Raw genomic sequence first — 19,979 nt, 5'->3', positions numbered from 1 at the left:
GAAACATGCTCTGTAACACACCTGGAAAATGGTTATTTCAGATATAATCATGATACTTACACGGAAGGTGAAAGAATTCAATATGTCTGCAACCAAGACTATCGTACTGAAAGTGAAGGTGGTGAAGTTACATGCACAAAGAATGGCTGGTCACCTTTCCCAAGATGTATCCGTAAGAGTGAGTGTGCTTACAATTTGTCACAATTTCTCGCTAAAAAACTATAAATCCATTGTCACATCACCCATGTTAATCCATCACTGCTGCTTGGGGTAACTCTAAGTCTAGGTGCTTTACAAGTGAAACACAGTGCCGTGATTCCCTCAGCTGTCTCATGCAGCTCTTGAGTCCCTGTGTGCTACTGAGGTCAGTAGCTATACAAACATGCAGAATGATGCCCTGTAAAATGGCCACAGCAGGCTCATTTAATGCTGGTAAGGTTTTCAGATGACGGGGGCTTCCACCGTGACATGTCAGAATGGGACCTGGACAGAGCGGCCCCAGTGCAAAGGTGAGTTCTCTCTCTATCTTTCCATGCAGGAGACTGTCAGTGAAGACTGCCCTCAAGCTAGCTCAGTGGCATTTAGGTCTCCAACTTTCATTCTCAGTAATGTGAGCAAGTGCAGCAATATCTGTCAGACTCAGGAAAAAGGGATGCCCAAATCTGTGGCTGGGGGCTGAACAAGTGCAACGTGGCAGTCATACACCTCCATGGAGTCAACTTTACTTACCTGTCCCATGAGTAGTACAGGCTGATAATGTCTTCCAGAGCTCTGCATTTCAGCAGAGAGCCAGCTTGGCTGCTACATCTGTGATTCTGAGAAGCGCTCGTGTTCAGAGCAGAGGGCCATGGCCTTGCAAGGAGGCTTTTTGTGGCATAGGGTGTAGCTACAGAAATGCTGGCTTTTTCTAGAAGCTCTCACTGTCCCTGCCATCTCCTGAGAATCTGGAAGGTGTTCTGCTACCATTAAGTGTCATTCCTGAGGCTCACAGTGCCCCAGAAAATCAAGGAAAAAATGGGGGGCAAATCAAGGTTGGTAAGGCAATATTGCTTCTTGCATTTAAGAACATCATCTGGGGAGTTACAAGATAGTTTTCTTAACAGTAGTTTGTGTAACAACACATGAATGCCTACGAATCAAGTGCCGAAATGTCTCTTTTCAGATGTGACGTGTGAACCTCCTCCAGAAATTGCTGGTGGAAAAGTTCAAGGTGTTAAAAAGCCAAGGTATTTGCCTGGGGAGACAGCTCACTATCAGTGCTGGCAAGGTTTTCAGATGACGGGGGATTCCACCGTAACATGCCAGAATGGGACCTGGACAGAGCGGCCCCAGTGCAAAGGTGAGTTCTCTCTCTCTCTTTCCATGCAGTAGACTGTCAGTGAAGACTGCCCTCAAGCAAGCTCAGTGGCATTTAGGTCTCCAAATTTCAGTCTCAGGACTGTGAGCAAGTGCAACCGTATCTGTCAGACTCAGGAAAAAGAGATTTTCCGTGGTATCCTTCCATTTGTGTGGGCAGGATGTGTTTAATGGAAGTCTTCCAGATGGCTTCACTCAAGGGGTGCCACATCTGGAAAAGCACCCTGTGGCTGAGAGCAACTGCTGGCCAGCTCTGATTTTGAGACTGCAACCTTTCAGTTCTGCAAATCTACTTTCTGAGAATGCCTCATGTGAGGAGAGTGAGAAATTGTGCTGTCTGTTCTGGAGAACAGTGCTCACAGCTCTCCTGCTCACTGACATCCAGAAAATTCAAGTGGAGCATTGCCTTCGTGAATGCCGTTCAATTGAGTCTACTGTTAAATTACCTGTGGGCCGTAGCTGATGGGTGAGCTAACAGCTGGTACCATGTTGGTGCCCAGCATTTCACGAACACATTGAATAATCTCATTTACACATTGAATAATCTCATTTGATTCATGAGGCATGTGCTAGGTTTCAGCATATGAACAAATCCAGTATTTGGTGTCAAAGTGACAGTTTTCTCTCTGCTTTCCTCCAAGTCTCTCGAAGTGCTGCCTACATGGTCTTCTGAAGAATTTGTGGCTAGGCCTCTCTTGCAACTAAACTTCAGTGGTTTTCCTTCTGATCTTCTTTCAGGGAAGAGTAGAAAATGTGGTCCACCTCCAGATATTGAAAACGGAGACATCCTTTCCTTCCCATTACCAGAATATGACCAGGGTCAGACTGTGAAATACAAATGCCCAAGTTTCTACATCCTGAAAGGACCTGAGCAAATCACCTGCATTGATGGGAAGTGGACAAATCCCCCAGTTTGCTTGGGTAGGTGGAAGCTGGTGCTGCGTGGCCCAGAGCTGTGTGAGCTGCTCGTTGTCTTTTTCTCAGGCCCTGCAGGCCCTGCACTTGTGAAGCAGCGCTTGTGCTGGGGCTGCGATGCTGACAGGGCAGAAGAGCAGCTGGTGCTTCTCCTGTGCAGAAGGAATTTCCTCTGGAGGTCAGCTCGTGTAGCTGCCTCTGCTGCCTGCTGTCCCTCCCTGCCCCCAGTCACCAGCAGATCCAGGAGGGTGGGTTGGTCTGAGTGCAAGGAAATCCAGGGCCACGGGGGAATGAATTTGAGAAGCGCTGGGATGAGGGCAAGGAGAGAGCCCAAAAAAGACACAGGGAAAGTCATTGCTGCCTTCTGGGTGCCCCTGCCCCAGGCTGTGCTTTCCCCTTGCCCTGTGAGACTGTCAGAGGGCAAAGGCCTCTCCACAGCGGTGTGTGGCGACTCAGCCATCATTGTTTTTCCCTTTTGCCTTCTTAAGAATGTCTTTCCTGTTGGAAAACTCAGAGGGTGAGAGATCATTGCTGGAAGAGTTCTGTGAAGTACACCTGTAGGCTCGGAGGGGGGAAGAAATTGTATGTGGTATGAATTTATCACATCCTTCTCTTGCCTCTTCCAAGCGGCTTGTACGGCCTCTGAAGAAGATATGGACAGAAACAATATTGAGCAGAGATGGAGAGAAGAAAGAAAGCTGTACTCAACATCAGGCGATTTTGTTGAATTTGATTGTAAAATAGGACATGTGCAGGACCCAGCATCTTCCCCCTTCAGAGTGCAGTGCATGGACGGGACATTGGAATACCCACGGTGCAAGCCAGGAAGTAAGTCACCTCCACTCTGTCACTGCTTGGCCGCTGCCTTGGTGCATTTTTAGTGCAGAAGCTGAGAGGAAAGCCCCTAGCAAGTGTGCCTGGGGAAGAAATAGCGGGGCACCAAGGTGGGAGAGCACCCTGCAAAGCTGCAGGCCATGAGGGGAGAATCTGCCCCAGGAAGCCGCCGACTGGCGAACCTGAGCTGGAAAGGCTCCTGGGAACGGACTCGCTGGGGCTCATCAGGGTTACTGGTGCTGGGCCTGCCCGGCTGGTTCCAGGCAGGATGGAAAGGCTGGTAAGTTCCCTGCAAGTGGCTTCTCTGAAGTCAGAAGGTGCCATTTCCCTGACCGTGGCAGGGCTGAAGGGAGGGAGACCATTTCCCTGCAGGCTCTCCCAGGCCTGCCTGTTCAGGCAGGGCTTTTTCCCAGCGAGCTACTCTCCTGCTTCTCTCTTGCAGCCACAGCTGTGCCCCCTTTGCACCCATGGCCTTCCCAGCTCCTCTCTGGTTGTGCCCTGCTCTGGTGTGTGTGGAGGCAGGGGTCAATGCCCATTGCACGCCTTCACAGGCTTCTCCAGCAGGAAACCTGTACTTGCCTCCTCATACAATTTCCCCAAGCCGCAATTACTGCGACATTGCTGAAGGATATGAAATGGGCTTTTGCCTTTCATCATCGGCAATGTGCGTTGATACAGGAGGGGACAGATGCAGCAGGGATGCAGCACAGGAGAATAAGTAGTGTCAGTCACTCAGCTGGTACCGATAGCTTCAGACTGTTGACAAAAAGGGCTATTGAGAAATTATGAAAGTACTTTCTCTTGTGGTGGTGGCTGTTCTTTTCTTTTTCTAGTTTTTCTCTAACTTTTTTTTTTCTTCCCAAGGGAACTGTAGTTTGAGTGAGACGGCTATGGAGACAAACAATATTAAACTAAGAAACTCAAGGAGCAGATCTAACATATATCGCTCTAAGGAGACTATTTCATTTACATGCAATTTTGCCTACCGGGAAGTCTCAAACCCAGAGGATTTTGAGGCACAGTGCCAGGATGGAGTGATTAACTACCCTCGATGTGAACGTAAGTGCTCTGTGTGGAGGGCGCAGTGCTCTGTAGAATTGTGGAGAAGAAGGGAGGGTCAGCTTTAGGGGCCTTCACTTAACCCTCTACCAGTTTGTGTCTGTCTTGGGGTTGCTCCTGTTCCAAGGGGCCTGGGGAATCAAACTGAAGCAATGGGAATGCTAGGCAACTTTGCTGTCCACTGCTCTCAAGAAACATGGCTATGTGCCAGCCTTGGTGTTCATTCCTTTTCTACTTCCTCTCTTTACATTGCAGCGTATTTTGGATAAATGGAAAAGGCATGAAGGAACCCAGCTGGAGAAATGAAAGATCCTTTGACCAACCCAGTGATTTGAGCTCAATTTTCCCTGGAGTTTGCTGTTTCATTGTGCTGTGTTTGCAGCTTAGCCAATGTTCTGTGTTGGAATTTGCCTTTCTTTTTTCCCTTTGAATTGTTGGATGATTGTTTTGATATGTTACCATTTTTGTAAAAGTATTTACATTTTATCCATTCAAATGACTGTACTTCTTACTTTTGTTCTATATTGATCTCAGTGTTATTTTATTAACATTTGCATCCTGAAGTAGGCTGGATTTGGTGGCATACTGAGACATGAATTAAAGTGTGCAGCTAATTTGCTGATCAGCAAGTAGTGTGTGTGTGGTCTTGTGTGCTCCTAGCTTCTTCTCCATGTGCTTTCCTGGGAGTTTAGCCTGGTGTCATGGCAGAGATGAGTGTCCTCACAGCCTCATCATGATGTGAAGGCGAGTGCTCTCCTTTAAACAACTCAGGGAAGTCTGTGGATCATAGACCCCAATTCTTATGCATGACTTGAGCCTCTGTGATATTTGGAGGGGGGAGTTATCAAGTGTGGACATAGGTGAGGAGTGTAGAGGGATTAGAAATATATAAACTTATATATAAATTTTTTTTTTTGTATTTTTTTGACCAAAGTCTCTTGCATATGCTTCATATAGCAGTAGCTGAGTGAATGTTCTTTGTCTTCTGTGACTGTAAACTACATTTATAAGTCTGTCCCGTATAGGTAATTTTATTTCATGTGTTAGCGTTTACCTTCAGTCATTTTGTACCTCTTCTGTTGATAATCTCTGAACATGCAGATTCAAGAGTATTTGGATCCTTTGTTTAGTAATTCACTGATGTTTATTCTGAACTCCATATGGGTTTAACATTTCAAGCAACAAATAAAGACAATCTCAGCACAGAAAAGCAACCAATCCGTATTGACTGTAAACCAGCAGGAGTCAAGTGCGGACATAAATGAGGAGTGTAGAAGGAACAGAAATAGTCTGAACATCGGTAAAATAAATCTAGAGCATCTGAAACTGAAACTTCTAAAAAGAAGTTCACTTACGTACACATTTTTGGTATGAAAATTTTGGACCAAAGTCAGTTGGTATGCTGATGCTTTCAATAGTATTAATATTATTTTAAAGATCTAATTGCATCTCTCCCTTCATTGTATTAGAAATGCAGCAGAGCTGTATTTCTCCACCGGTGATTAAAAACGGTGTTCTTCTTAAAATATGGTTGCCAGCTTTACCATTTTTTGGATGGACATAGCACTGTTTACTGCAAAGAAGGAAACTCGACAGAACAACCGACTTGCTTAGGTAAGGTTTGTGAGAAAAAAAGTAAAAAATTGTGACATGTAATGTAGAAAGGAAAATCTGGAAAGGACCTCTAGATAATCTTTTAATGACTCCCTCTTCTCTTTCATTTGAGCTAACAGATTTCAGAAACACGAGGCTGAACCATTATTGACTATACCTAGCCCGCTGCTGCTAAGTGTCTTCTGGCCTGTTCTTAGTTCCTCTGTTTTCCTGAGTGAAGAGGTCTAGAACTCAGCTGGCCTCATTATTTTGGAAGACTTTCTAATTTCTTGACTGCAGTCGTTTCCTAAATTTTTGTCTGTTTGTTTGTTTGTTTGTTTGTTTGCTTTTGGCTAGGGTTAGCAATTATTGTGACTCGGACTTTCATTTTTAAACTTTCAGCCTTTGTGTTTGTTGTGTCCTTGTATCCACCACTTGATTCTGGACTTCCTAATTGTTCCATGATGCTCCCATGTATTCTGCTCAAAACACCCTATAGAACTCCCACTAGGAGTATACAAATGTAGGCAGGAATACTACTTCTGATGACTTACAAGAGTTCTTCATTTATCTTTCTTTCCTTCCTCTAATGAAATGATTTCTACACCACGCCTCCCATCAGCCTGCATCCGTTGCTGAATGTATTCACTTTAAGTTTTTAATCTACTGTGAAAATGCAAATAAATAACCGATTTAGTTTAAATGATTTATTTCTAAGTGAATAAAACATACCAACTCAGAATTGAAAGGCCCAGGTCTGAATTCTTGGATGTCAATAATGAGATTTAACAAATTCTGTGAAATAATGAAAACTCCTCAGCTATGAATATTGTGCATGTTCTAAGCATCCCGTTAAGTGCATTATCCTATCCATGTCTTCTGAGATTTGTCCCCACCCAATCAGCTGTGAAATAGCCTGTACTGTAGGTAGTTTGGGGAAACTACCAATTGGATTTGCCAATATTTTGTTACAGCGCTGTTGTTAGAATGTGCAATAGGTAATCTCTCCTTGCCTTTCCTTCAGAAAATCATTAATAAGGGCCTCTGTCAAGCACTGATTCTCTTGAGACTTGCAGAAATTCTTTTTTTCAACTGCCCCTTTGTCAGGCTTTATTGAAGTGGAGCAGTGGATTCAAAAGTTAGAGGTTAATTGTTGGACAGAAAGCTAGGTTACCCAATTTGATCCTGGCACTAAGAAGTCTATCAGAAAGCAACCAAAATGATACTGACCTTGAAGAACCTGAAAAAGCCTAAAGAAAACCACAAACTTCAGGACAAAAAAAAAAAAAAAAAAAAAAAAAAAGCCAATAAAAAAAAGGAAATTGTCTAAATAATTTATACATTGACAAAACATGGGGGGAAGAAGCAAATGAATTGTCAAAAAAAAAAAAAAAAAGAAAAAAAAAAAAAACACGTTAGTAGCTTAAATTTACATTTGTATGAGCTCCTACTGTTCCAGACGGGCCTTCGAAGTGTGACAGGTTGGTAAGTTACATTCAACAAGTTCTGTTCTTACTCAGTGGTATACCCTGGCTGCTGTATGTTTGCAAATATTTGTAGAATCCCGATTGTATCTGAAGTGAGCTTTTTGAACTTATTAATTTTGCATGTTCTTTTTGTTACTTCAGACTATTTCTTTGCTTCTGCTTTCTTTCTAAATGTGCTTTTAGTTCTATTTCTTGCAAGATTCCAAACTATTTATAATTACTGATTTAGATTTCTCCTGTTCAACTCCTGCAACAGGCAGTTAAGAAATCACTTCATAGAATAATAGAATATCCAAGTTGGAAAGGACCCACAAGGATCATCAAGTCCAACTCCTGGGTCGCTAAAGGATCACCCAGAAAAATCAGATCATGTATCTGGGAGCATTGTCCAAAGTTGATTGTTTTGATTGAACTATGCTTTTATTTCCTAGATCCATGTGTTCTTAATGCAACTGTTCTAAAGAATAGGAACCTAGAGTTCAAATGGAGACAGGAAGAATTAATGTTCCTACATGGTGACCTCATAGAGTTTGAATGTAAAGAGGGATATGATTTTCCCCAGACTACCCTTCCATCTCCTGGGAGGACACAGCGTAACCATGGGAGACTGAAATACCCAAAATGTGTCGTTAAAGGTAAAGCAATATTTTGTTGCTTGTCCTTTTGAATTCATCAGTGTCAGACCTATTTAGAAACATTTGTTCCAGGAAAATAAGTGTGAACTTCAGGAAATTTCATAGGAAAGGTATGTTGTTTATCTGGAATTAAAAGGTGCATGAATAGTGCTTCATGTTTCAAGATGACTGCAGTCAACTTTCAGAAATGGGTGTTCAGTGGCACAGTTGGCTGTGAGCCAACTATGGGAGGGAAGGGGGGAAGTGGTATGTGGCACGAGGACTGGGAAAGCAACAGAACAATGCAATGTTGACACACTATGTGTGGAAATTTTAGGAAGTAGTAGTTCTTTGAGGCTCATAATGCTAAACTTGAGAATGCATAACAATCTGGAGAATCTGAGCAAGGGACAAGAAAAGGAGGAAGCATTTTAAGAGAATGTCTGTTAGGGCTGAACATATTTAAAATATAGAAATATGTGAGTTCCACTCAGTAGTTAATTATTAATCTTAAATGAAAAGTGAAGCAAACAGTTTTATTTGCTATTTGAGAACATTCCAACTATTCAAATGATCTGCTGTAACTACTTTGTAGGATTGCTTTGACACTTGCACGTTTATACTCCTGGGACTGTGGCCTGTGAGAATGTTGCACGGCTGCAGATCCAATGAAAATTCAGGAATACAGAACATGCTTGCCTCACATCAATTTTGTAAAATAAACACAAAAATGCACAGTGATCTCCTGTCACTCTGTGTCTGAGAAGAGTCTCTTTCCCTTTCTCTGTACTCTCCGAACAGGAAGCCAAAAACAGAAGGAAGGTCTCCTCCCAGCTATGTCATCTTAAACATTCAGCAAAGAAACAGGGGGGATGGTTTTTTTGTGAAAGGCACGATAAGAATAACTATTTTGTGTTTCTATTAGTGCCTTTCCTCACATAGCAGAGCCTTCTAATAGCATCAGAATCGCCATATATCTCAGTTCTGTTGTTTCACGGCAAAGGTGCTAGTTCGGGAGCAGGCAGATGACACGATGACGTTTCTTCACTGAGTTTGGCACACGCAAATGTTTTCAAGATTGGTCTTGTATTTGTTAACTTTTCTGCTTGCATAACAACCTTATGTTTATGCAAGATTTCTGCCAACTTCAGCAAAAAGCCATTCGGATGTATTTATAGACTGCCATTTCTGTATTCCGGTTAAGTTCTTGCCTCCTCCTTTGAGGAACTCTGAATGAAGCAAGTGAATATTTGGGAAATATCAGAAGACCCTTCTCCTTAAAGAGCAGACCTACTGGAAAAGGAGGGAAAAGGATTCAAGTCTGTCTCTGGAATATTTCTTGAGAGTAACATTTGAAGCGATTTCCCATGTTTGAAGAGATGGAGATTTGCTTTCTGAAGTCATGATACAGAATTGCTGGATTTTAGAAGTCAGTCAGTTCTCATGGGCCTTGGATGATTACAGGATAGTAATTTCCATGGCTTGGACAGAACAGGAGGATAGTATTTTCTACTCTGACCTTTCTGTTCCACAGTACATGCAGAACTAAGACCCCGCTCCACCGATCCTTTGTCAAAGCGACACCTTGGCCCCATGAGAACAGCCACTCCAGCCCATTGTCAGGTGCTGGATTCTGGCTGCTCCTGCACGTAGTGGGCTCAGGGTCCTCCACAGTGTTGGACATCTGTACATGGAGTTCCTCTTCCTCTGTGCTGTTGTTTCCACTGTAGGCTGTCAGCATAAGCTGCTAGAGACCTTTCTAATCACGTAGACTCTAAGCACTTGGTTTTATCTGTATGTGTGTCCAGTTAAAGATTGTCACCAGAATCTCTACAACCCTCTGGTCTCCCCACCCCAGTGTACTACAGAAATTGTGACATGGGTGGCTGGCAAATGTCAAAGAGCAAATTTGTCCACTGCAGCCTTGCTACCCTGCTTGTAGCAGGTTCATCTTTTCAGAGCTGGGTAAATACAGCCATGTTCTCTCTTTCCTGAGCCATACCTTCAGGCAGTCTTCAGCCCGTGGCACCAGTGCAGCAGGCTGATCTTGCTGAGCATCCTCCTGTAGCGAGTCAAAGCCAAAGGGATCAAACACATCCTCTGCTAGGAACAGTCATCTTCTACTTGGGTGTGGAGATCAGATCTTTTAAATCCGCCTATATTTTCTCAGGCAAAAATAAGAAAGCATGATCCTGCATAGGCAGAACGCTTGTGCTTTTCTTCTTTTGTAAAAAAAAAAAATCCTATCTACATGCCTTATAATGAAATGATGCAAGCATATTAGAGCTGACTGGAAATGGCTGCTGGATCAACAGTTGCTGTTTTAGGAAGGTAATTCAGTGTGTTCCAGGAACCGAGTTACAAATGACACCTGAAGTTAATGATCTATTCACTGGCAGGAATGGTGGCAGATAACAGAGCACAGACAGGAGTGGCCTGTTCTCCTGGGTGACCATGGTGCCAATTGAAAGCGGACCGCAGGAGCAGGGCCTCTTGGTGCAATACTAAACACAAAAGCTCCTGAGTGGAGAGCCCGATCTTTGTGAAGCACGGGAGGATAAGAAGGTGAGGAAGTGAGACAGAGATGGCCCACGGTGGTATCTGAAAAGCTTTGTCATATGCTGTTTGTGGGGTTCTTTGCTTCATATGGCCTTTGAGAAGGGCAGCTGGGATGGGGCTTTGAGCATCCTGGTCTGCTGGGAGGTGTCCCTGCCCATGGCAGAGGCTTGTAACTGGATGATCTTTATGGTCGCTTCCAACCCAAAGCATTCTGTGGTATGGCAAAACTCCAGGACTCCATAAGCAACAGTGCTTAGGGTCATGTTGGGCTAGTAATTCAAGTATTAGACTAGTATTAACGCAGTAGGTGTTAGTGTATTCGTTAGGCTGTTAAGGTTTCAATAAGGCTGTTGATAAATTCTTGGCTCCACATATATGGTAGTTTCTGCCCATAAGAAAATTTTACGTGATGACACTGGAAAAACAAGATGTGTGCTATATTGTGCTTTATAAACACACTGAGTCTTTGCTGATGGGTTTCATAAGTGTGCTGTGTCAAGTTTATTCTGAAAGGTTTTGTGAAAAATTACTGAAGAATTTTTGCAACAATTGCTTGTTTAACGTCTGTGCAGAATGACTACTGTGTCGCAAGAAAATTAGGGGAGGAGTTTGCAAGGGCAACCCTCGGAAAGGTGGGAGTTGAATACAAGCATATGCAATTTGGAGTAGAGGAAACAGCATGTCTTTTGCAGAGGACATCTTTAATTTCTAAAGCGTGGAAATGACCCTTCTGAGCCTCACAACAGGGTTTCTGCTGTGGATGTGTTGTGCTACACATACAGGTAAGTCTTTAAATGGAAATTCACGCTTTAAGTGATGTGTAGTGACTGGTGACAATCAAGAATAAGGAACTGAAAAATAAATTATTTGTCACTTTTAATGGAACCTGTTTCAGAAGTTCTGAATGAGAATTATATTTTAGAATGTCATATTTGAGAATATTATTTTGTCTGAGTCTTCTTCTTTGCTTTGTGCCTGAATTTAATGGCTCACATAGCGAACCTGACTTATAACTAGACATAACCCCCTCAACATACTTACCTATAAATTCCTTGGTATTTCAGTTGAGCTGCTGTTATTGCTGTTATTCAGTTCAGTGCAGAATTCTGATTTGATTTTAAAATATTGCACAACTCTAAGGTTATTTCGTTATTCCAGTAAGTTCTATGATGAATGCCGCCTGAAGAAAGTCTTCACTGAAGACTTCTTTACTAAAATGACCGGTTTTAAACTCTATAATTGATCCATTCTATAGTCTTCAGAATATCAAAACTCTTCTCCCTCCACATAGGCACATCTTAGAAGTGCTTTAGGAGATTTATTAGTACAGTCTATTCCCAAATGCAGGCATGTAGGTTATCTGAATATTATTCAACTCCTGTGTAGCACCATTCTTTGACGGTCTGATTACTCTGTAGTATCTATCAGATGAGAAGAATTTTTCTTATATTTTCTGGTAGAACAGCATGCAAACACCCACTTGTCATTCATTTTGAAGGAATCGGTGGTAGCAATAAATCAGGATATTAACAGCAATGTGCAGCCAAATAACAGAAACCTGTGCACAGCTTCTGCAGGAGCAGCATGTGAAGACCCACCTCTCATTGAGTTTGGCAAAATTGTTAGTGGCATTAAATCCGAATATGAGGAAAATGACAGAGTGCAATACACATGCGACCCTGGATATGCTTTATCAGGATCAGAATGGGTAACATGCCATGGAAAAGTCTGGATGCCTGGACCACCTCAGTGTTTGGGTAAGGGTAATTTTTTTTGCTGTTTGACTTGGCAACGGTGGACATTTCTCATTCTCTTGCACCATGTACCATTACGAAACAGCAACTGGGAGCCAAAATGTGCTACCCCAAAGACTGTTCTCTTGCCATTGGTGTTTACGCCTCATTGCTTTCTCTATGCAGAACTGTAGTAGCTGTGACCCATGCAAGCAGAAATCACAGGGGTGATGACAGTAAAGAGTTTGTGTATAACATAGGCACCCTGCAGGGAAAGTCCTTTTCCATATCCATTGAGAACAGTGGATAAATTGGAAGATTTGAGCAAAAAATTGAAGTCTGTAACTGCCATGGTCTTGCACAGTCCTGTGGGGAAAGCCTTGCTGAGCCACCTCTGCACAAGCACAACCCCTTGGGAGGACATGTCCTATGCATGTGGAAAGGGAGGCTGAGAGCTTTCTGTTCTTCATCTCCTGCACCTCTGGCTGAGGGATCCTTTACCTAGAAAGGGAAGAAGGTTAGAAGGTGGGCTTTGGATTTCCTAACTCCTCCTGAATGGTAGCTCCCTTGTCCTGCAGCAGTCCGTGACCCTTATTTCAGTTGCATTGAACGTCTGTGGTAAACAGACAGCAGGAAGAGTCCTGCAGGTGCTCCTGTTTTCACCCATCTGTTTCAGGATGCTTCTTCTTGGAGTCTGACTTTTTTGGACCCTGCAGTAGTCTACTGCACGTCAACAGTAATCAAGGTTTCATCTCACTTGATCTATGTATGTTATCTAGTGGCTGTGTGGTTACTTAAATTCCCCTAGACAGTGGTATGTGCTGATGCTATAAAAGGCATCTTTTTTGGTGGGAACAATACAGTCATTCTATGTGCACCGCATTACCCAAAGTTTCAAGTTTGCATATCTTTTCAGAAAGACCATGTGGAAGTATTCCATCAGTGGCCAATGCTGCATTTGAAGGCAGGAGCAAGGAGAAGTATGAGCCTGGTGAAACAGTTCGCTACCAGTGTCATGAAGGATTTCAGGTCACTGGTCCCCCTGAAATTTTTTGCAGAAGGGGAAATTGGTCAACACCACCAATCTGTGAAGGTATAGGTTGTACTTCTAAGTAGTCTATGATCCTTCTTAGTCTTCCAGGAAGAGTAGTTAATGTAACGCCAACCGATATGTGCAAGTGAGTCAGACCAGTAGAGCTGTTCATTGAGTTGCTTTTAATAGATTGCTCCAACACCTGTTTTTCTGGTCCCTGAGAAGCACGAAGGAGGACTGATCAGCAAAGAAATCTTTTCCCCTTCTGGACTGAAGCCAGTAGCCACAGCTTCGCTCACTGCTTAGATTAGCAGTCAGAGGATTATGGAGGAAAGGGTGCTGGCTGCAAAGAGTGACATAGCTGGTAGCCTTACATATTTTAAATTTCAGTCTATGAAAGTTACCTTCGAATAGTAAATAAACCATTTTGCTCTCCAGCGCTTTGGCACACAATGCTGGATGGCATCAGCCTGCACATTCAGCTGGTCTCTGCAGCTCCTTTCCTCTTTTTAAGTCACTTTAAGCAAAAATATAATAATAACTAATAACTGCCTTGTGAAGCATTGCAGAATGAAACCCTTAGTATCTTCCTTTCCTAGTTGTAGAAAATAACCTGCCTTACGCAAACCATCTGTCCTCATCAGGAATAATGGTGCTTCTGAATGCGCTATTCTGTGATAACCATATTCCTGTCCTACGATTCTTAAATGCACCCCTTTTTTCAGATGTTCGCTGTGGACCCCCACCTGAAATTCCCAATGCTCGTATTATCAGCACTCAACAGCAGAGGTATCTGCCTGGTGCCAAAGTGCATTATGAATGTGAAAGTAATTCACAAATTATGGGTGTAAATTATGTCATTTGTTCAGATGGACACTGGACAAAAGAGCCACATTGCAGAGGTAGGAATTTGTGCCTTCATTATGGTTATTTGCTTCATGGGGAGTGTTTGGATTACCTTAATACTAGAAAGACATTACCTTTTTAAGTTTTGTTTTCTTTGGGTAATGCAGCTTTGTACCTACTACTTTCTTGCCCAGAACTTTGGGACCAGTAAAACTGCTGTATTGGACTTCTGGAGGGCTGACTTTGTGCTGCTGAGGACAGTGGTTGGTGCAGTCTCTTGGGAGGCGGTTCTGAAGGGCAGAGGAATCCAGGAAGGCTGGGCGCTCTTCAAGAGGGAAATCTTGATGGCGCAGGAACGGTCTGTCCCCACGTGCCCAAAGACGAGCTGGCGGGGAAGAAGACCAGCCTGGCTGAACAGAAAATTGTGGCTTGAGCTTAGGAGGAAAAAGAGGGTTTATAATCTTTGGAAAAGTGGGCAGGCCACTAGGGAGGACTATAAGGATGTTGCGAGGCTGTCCAGGGACAAAATTAGAAAGGCCAAAGCTCATCTGGAGCTCAATCTGGCTACTGCTGTTAAAGATAACAAAAAATGTTTTTATAAATACATCAACACAAAAAGGAGGACTAAGGAGAATCTCCATCCTGTACTGGATGCGGGGGGAAGCTTACTTACAAGAGATGAGGAAAAGGTGGAGGTGCTCAATGCCTTCTTCGCCTCAGTCTTTAGCAGCAATACTGGTTGTTCTCTGGATACCCGGTACCCTGAGCTGGTGGAAGGGGATGGGGAGCAGGATGTGGCCCTCACCATCCACGAAGAACTGGTTGGTGACCTGGTACGGCACTTGGATGTGCACAAGTCGATGGGGCCAGATGGGATCCACCCAAGGGTACTGAGAGAACTGGCAGAGGAGCTGGCCAAGCCGCTTACCATCATTTATCAGCAGTCCTGGCTACTGGGGGAGGTCCCAGTTGACTGGCGGCTAGCGAATGTGACGCCCATCTACAAGAAGGGCCAGAGGACTGACCCAGGAAACTACAGGCCGGTCAGTTTGATCTCAGTGCCAGGGAAGCTCATGGAGCAGATTCTCTTGAGAGTCATCATGCGGCACTTGCAGGGCAAGCAGGTGATCAGGCCCAGTCAGCATGGGTTTATGGAAGGCAGATCCTGCTTGATGAACCTGATCTCCTTCTATGACAAAGTGACGCGTTGGGTGGATGAGGGAAAGGCTGTGGATGTGGTCTACCTTGACTTCAGCAAGGCATTGGACACCGTCTCTCACAGCATTCTCCTCAAGAAACTGGCTGCTCTTGGCTTGGACTGGCGCACGCTTCGTTGGGTTAGAAACAGTCTGGATAGCCGGGCCCAAAGAGTCTTGGTAAATGGAGCCAAGTCCAGTTGGAGGCCAGTCACTAGTGGTGTCCCCCACGGCTCGGTGCTGGGGCCAGTCCTCTTTAATATCTTCATCGATGATCTGGACGAGGGCATTGAGTGCACCCTCAGTAAGTTTGCAGATGACACCAAGCTAGGTGCGTGTGTCGATCTGCTCGAGGGTAGAAAGGCTCTGCAGGAGGATCTGGATAGGCTGCACCGATGGGCTGAGGTCAACTGCATGAAGTTCAACAAGGCCAAGTGCTGTGTCCTGTACCTGGGGCACCAATAACCCCAAGCAGAGCTACAGGCTGGGAGATGAGTGGTTGGAGAGCTGCCAGGCAGAGAAGGACCTGGGAGTGATGGTTGATAGTTGGCTGAATATGAGCCAGCAGTGTGCTCAGGTGGCCAAGAAGGCCAACGGCGTCCTGGCTTGTATCAGAAACAGTGTGGCCAGCAGGGCTAGGGAGGTGATCGTCCCCCTGTACTCGGCTCTGGTGAGGCCGCACCTCGAGTACTGTGTTCAGTTTTGGGCCCCTCGCTACAAGAAGGACATCGAGGTGCTTGAGCGGGTCCAGAGAAGGGACACGAAGCTGGTGAGGGGCCTGGAGAACAAGTCCTACGAGGAGTGGCTGAGGGAGCTGGGCTTGTTCAGCCTGGAGAAGAGGAGGCTCAGGGGCGACCTTATCGCTCTCTAGAGGTAACTCAAAGGAGGCTGTAGCGAGGTGGGGGTTGGTCTGTTCTCCCACGTGCCTGGTGACAGAACGAGGGGGAATGGGCTTAAGTTGCGCCAGGGGAGTTTTAGGTTAGATGTTAGGTTGGATGTTAGGAAGAACTTCTTTACCGAAAGGGTTGTTAAACATTGGAACAGGCTGCCCAGGGAAGTGGTGGAGTCACCATCTCTTTAAAAAACGTTTAGATGTAGAGCTTAGGGATATGGTTTAGTGGAGACTGTTAGCGTTAGGTCAGAGGTTGGACTCGATGATCTTGAGGTCTCTTCCAACCTAGAAATTCTGTGACTCTGTGATTAATTTAGCTTAATGCTTCTAGAAACACTATGGGTATATACATCAAGAGCAAAAATATCTTGAAGAAGAAAGGCCTAGAGTATGCTGACTTGCTATTCTTCTCTGCGATACAAGTAATTTCCAGACTACACCATTTTACTGACCTTCACTAGAAAGATGTGTAAGGGCTCCTCTGTTGTGTTCAGCACTGTCAGAGAGTATCGGAATGGCAGAAGTACTAGAGGAGAGAAACAGGAGCTCTTCTCTGAGTCTCCACTATGACAGAGATCCCAGCAGAGCCTCAGGAACTAAAACATGCAGATCGGCTGGGTTCTGCAATGGCAAGAAGGTTCCTCTGAAGAGGAGCTGTGCCGTCCTCCTAGTCCCTGTCCAAATCTGTGGCTGGGGGCTGAACAAGTGCAACGTGGCAGTCATACACCTCCATGGAGTCAACTTTACTTACCTGTCCCATGAGTAGTACAGGCTGATAATGTCTTCCAGAGCTCTGCAGTTCAGCAGAGAGCCAGCTTGGCTGCTACATCTGTGATTTTGAGAAGCGCTCGTGTTCTCAGCAGAGGGCCATGGCCTTGCAAGGAGGTTTTTTGTGGCATGTGGTGTAGCTACAGAAATGTTCGCTTTTTCTAGAAGCTCTCACTGTCCCGGTCATCCCCTGAGAATCTGGAAGGTGTTCTGCTGCCATTGTCATGTTAATCTACATTCCTGGGGCTCCCAGTGCCCCTGAAATCCAAGGAAAAAAGGGGGGAAAAATCAAGTCACATTGGTAAGGCAATATTGCTTCTTGCACTTAATAACATCATCTGGGGAATAATACAATGATTCTCCTAACTGTACTTTGTATAGGGGAATACATGAGGGTGTACAAATTGTGTGACATTTAGGTCTCCAAATTTCAGTCTCAGGACTGTGAGCAAGTGCAACAATATCTGTCAGACTCAGGAAAAAGAGATTTTCCATCGTATCTCTCCATTTGTGTGGGCAGGATATGTTTAATGGAAGTCTACCAGATGGCTTCACTCAAGGGGTGCCACATCTGGAAAAGTACCCTGAGGCTGAGAGCAACTGCTGGCCACCTCTGATTTTGAGACTGCAACCTTTCAGTTCTGCAAATCTACTTTCTGAGAATGCCTAATGTGAGGAGAGTGAGAAATTGTGCTGTCTGTTCTGGAGAACAGAGCTCACAGCTCTCCTGCTCACTGACATCCAGAAAATTCAAGTGGAGCATTGCCTTTGTGAATGCCGTGTAATTGAGTCTACTGTTAAATTACCTGCAGGCCATAGCTGATGGGTGAGCTAACAGCTGGTACCATGTTGGTGCCCAGGATTTCACGCGCACATTGAATAATCTCATTTGACTTCTTGAGGCATGTGCAAGGTTTCAGCACATGAACAAATGCAGTGTCATTTGACTCGGACACTGCCCAGCTGGCAGGTGAATGGGGTGCAGACATACCAGATGAATTAAGACCGGGCTCCCTATTGTGGTTGCTGAGCACAGTGCCAAGTGCAAAGAGCAGCATTACTGGTGCCAGTGACCCAGTGCAGGATCTTCTCAAAGCAACGCCCGTTAGAATGCCAGGCTTCAGAGCAGGGTGGTGCTTCAACAGGTATAAAAATCCAAGAAGCTGCAGGGCCCGACTTTTAAAAGTGAGTAAGAAATCAGGCATGATGCATTCATGCTGGCTTGTGCAGTCTCCTCAGTGGCTGTAAGTGCTCCACAGAGGCAAAAAGCTATCTCATTAGGAACCAAAATGGTATAGCCCAGTGACATTTGTTCTGGTTTGCAAACTGATCCACTCTTGTCCCTGTTCAGGCAGCACAGGGAGCGGGGGAGAGTCAGGCTCTTCTGCAGCAAGAGCTGTGCCAAAAACAATAGCCCATTACGTAGGACCAGTGCAAGTCCTGCAGAAAGATGCAAACACTGCAGTAAGGAAAAATGGATGAAGTGGTAGTTGTGAGTCCTGGCAGGAGATGAATGAGAAGCTTTTCCATTTACCAGGCATTTGGTGTCAAGGTGACAGTTTTCTCTCTGCTTTCCTCCAAGTCTCTCGAAGTACTGCCTAGCTGGTCTTCTGAAGAATTTGTGACTAGGCTTCTGTTGCATCTAAACTCTGATGGCCTTCTTTGTAATGGTTATTGGTCTTCCAGGGGAAGGTGGAAAATGCGGCCCACCTCCAGATATTGAAAACGGAGACATCCTTTCCTTCCAGTTGAAACAATACCCCCAAGGTGCAACGCTGAAATACAAATGTGCAAGTTTCTACATCCTGAAAGGACCTGAACAAATCACCTGCACTGACGGGCAGTGGACAAATCCCCCAGTTTGCTTGGGTAGGTGGAAGCTGGTGCTGCGTGGCCCAGAGCTGTGTGAGCTGCTTGTCTTTTTCTCAGGCCCTGCAGGCCCTGCACTTGTGAAGCAGCGCTTGTGTTGGGGCTGCGACGCTGACAGGGCAGAAGAGCAGCTGGTGCTTCTCCTGTGCAGAAGGAATTTCCTCTGGAGGTCAGCTCGTGTAGCCGCCTCTGCTGCCTGCTGTCCCTCCCTGCCCCCAGTCACCAGCAGATCCAGGAGGGTGGGTTGGTCTGAGTGCAAGGAAATCCAGGGCCACGGGGGAATGAATTTGAGAAGCGCTGGGACGAGGGCAAAGAGAGAGCCCCAAAAAGACACAGGGAAGTTCATTGCTGAGTGCCCCTGCCCCAGGCTGTGCTTCCCCCTTGCCCTGTGAGACTGTCAGAGGGCAAAGGCCTTTCCACAGCGGTGTGTGGCGACTCAGCCATCATTGTTTTTCCGTTTTGTTTGGTTGGACATATGATGTGTCTGCATAAACTAATGACGTTCTTCTCTTGCCTTTTCTCAGCGGCTTGTACGACGTCTGAAGAAGATATGGACAGAAACAACATTGAGCTGAAATGGAGTGGAGAAAGAAAGCTGTATTTAAAATCAGGCGATTTTGTTGAATTTGATTGTAAAATAGGACACGTGCAGGACCCAGCATCTTCCCCCTTCAGAGTGCAGTGCATGGACGGGACATTAGAATACCCACGGTGCAAGCCAGGAAGTAAGTCACCTCCACTCTGTCACTGCTTGGCCACTGCCTTGGTGCATTTTTAGTGCAGAAGCTGAGAGGAAAGCCCCTAGCAAGTGTGCCTGGGGAAGAAATAGCGGGGCACCAAGGTGGGAGAGCACCCTGCAAAGCTGCAGGCCATGAGGGGAGAATCTGCCCCAGGAAGCCGCCGACTGGCGAACCTGAGCTGGAAAGGCTCCTGGGGATCGGGCTCGCTGGGGCTCATCAGGGTTACTGGTGCTGGGCCTGCCCGGCTGGTTCCAGGCAGGACGGAAAGGCTGGTAAGTTCCCTGCAAGCGGCTTCTCTGAAATTGGAAGGTGCCATGGACTGTGGCAGGGCTGAAGGGAGGGAGACCATTTCCTTGCAGGCTCTCCCAGGCCTGCCTGTGTAGGCAGGGCTTTGTCCCAACATTAGGGATTGAAAGGGATCTTGAAGAATCATCTAGCCCAATCCCCTTCCTGAGCAGGAGCACATAAATTGGGTTGCAGAGGAA

At 45.3% G+C, this 19,979-nt stretch overlaps 1 protein-coding gene across 1 annotated transcript in view; it reads left to right on the top strand.

Moving 5' to 3' along the window:
* LOC137860482 (sushi, von Willebrand factor type A, EGF and pentraxin domain-containing protein 1-like) overlaps positions 1 to 19,979 on the top strand; it is an 80,168-nt gene that overhangs the window by 55,611 nt on the left and 4,578 nt on the right. Inside the window, exons 24-34 of the mRNA XM_068690779.1 lie at positions 2 to 172; positions 1,163 to 1,339; positions 2,095 to 2,277; positions 2,899 to 3,099; positions 3,970 to 4,164; positions 7,676 to 7,879; positions 11,878 to 12,174; positions 13,067 to 13,243; positions 13,909 to 14,085; positions 18,572 to 18,754; positions 19,279 to 19,479. Coding sequence (XP_068546880.1) covers positions 2 to 172; positions 1,163 to 1,339; positions 2,095 to 2,277; positions 2,899 to 3,099; positions 3,970 to 4,164; positions 7,676 to 7,879; positions 11,878 to 12,174; positions 13,067 to 13,243; positions 13,909 to 14,085; positions 18,572 to 18,754; positions 19,279 to 19,479 — 2,166 coding nt within the window. The remainder of the gene's footprint in view (position 1; positions 173 to 1,162; positions 1,340 to 2,094; positions 2,278 to 2,898; positions 3,100 to 3,969; positions 4,165 to 7,675; positions 7,880 to 11,877; positions 12,175 to 13,066; positions 13,244 to 13,908; positions 14,086 to 18,571; positions 18,755 to 19,278; positions 19,480 to 19,979) is intronic.

The sequence above is a fragment of the Anas acuta genome, chromosome 8 (assembly GCF_963932015.1).
Source record: "Anas acuta chromosome 8, bAnaAcu1.1, whole genome shotgun sequence".
In the NCBI taxonomy this organism is placed as follows: Eukaryota; Metazoa; Chordata; class Aves; order Anseriformes; family Anatidae; genus Anas; species Anas acuta.
Note: the sequence above shows the minus strand (reverse complement) of the source record. Positions and strands in the feature narration are given on the sequence as shown.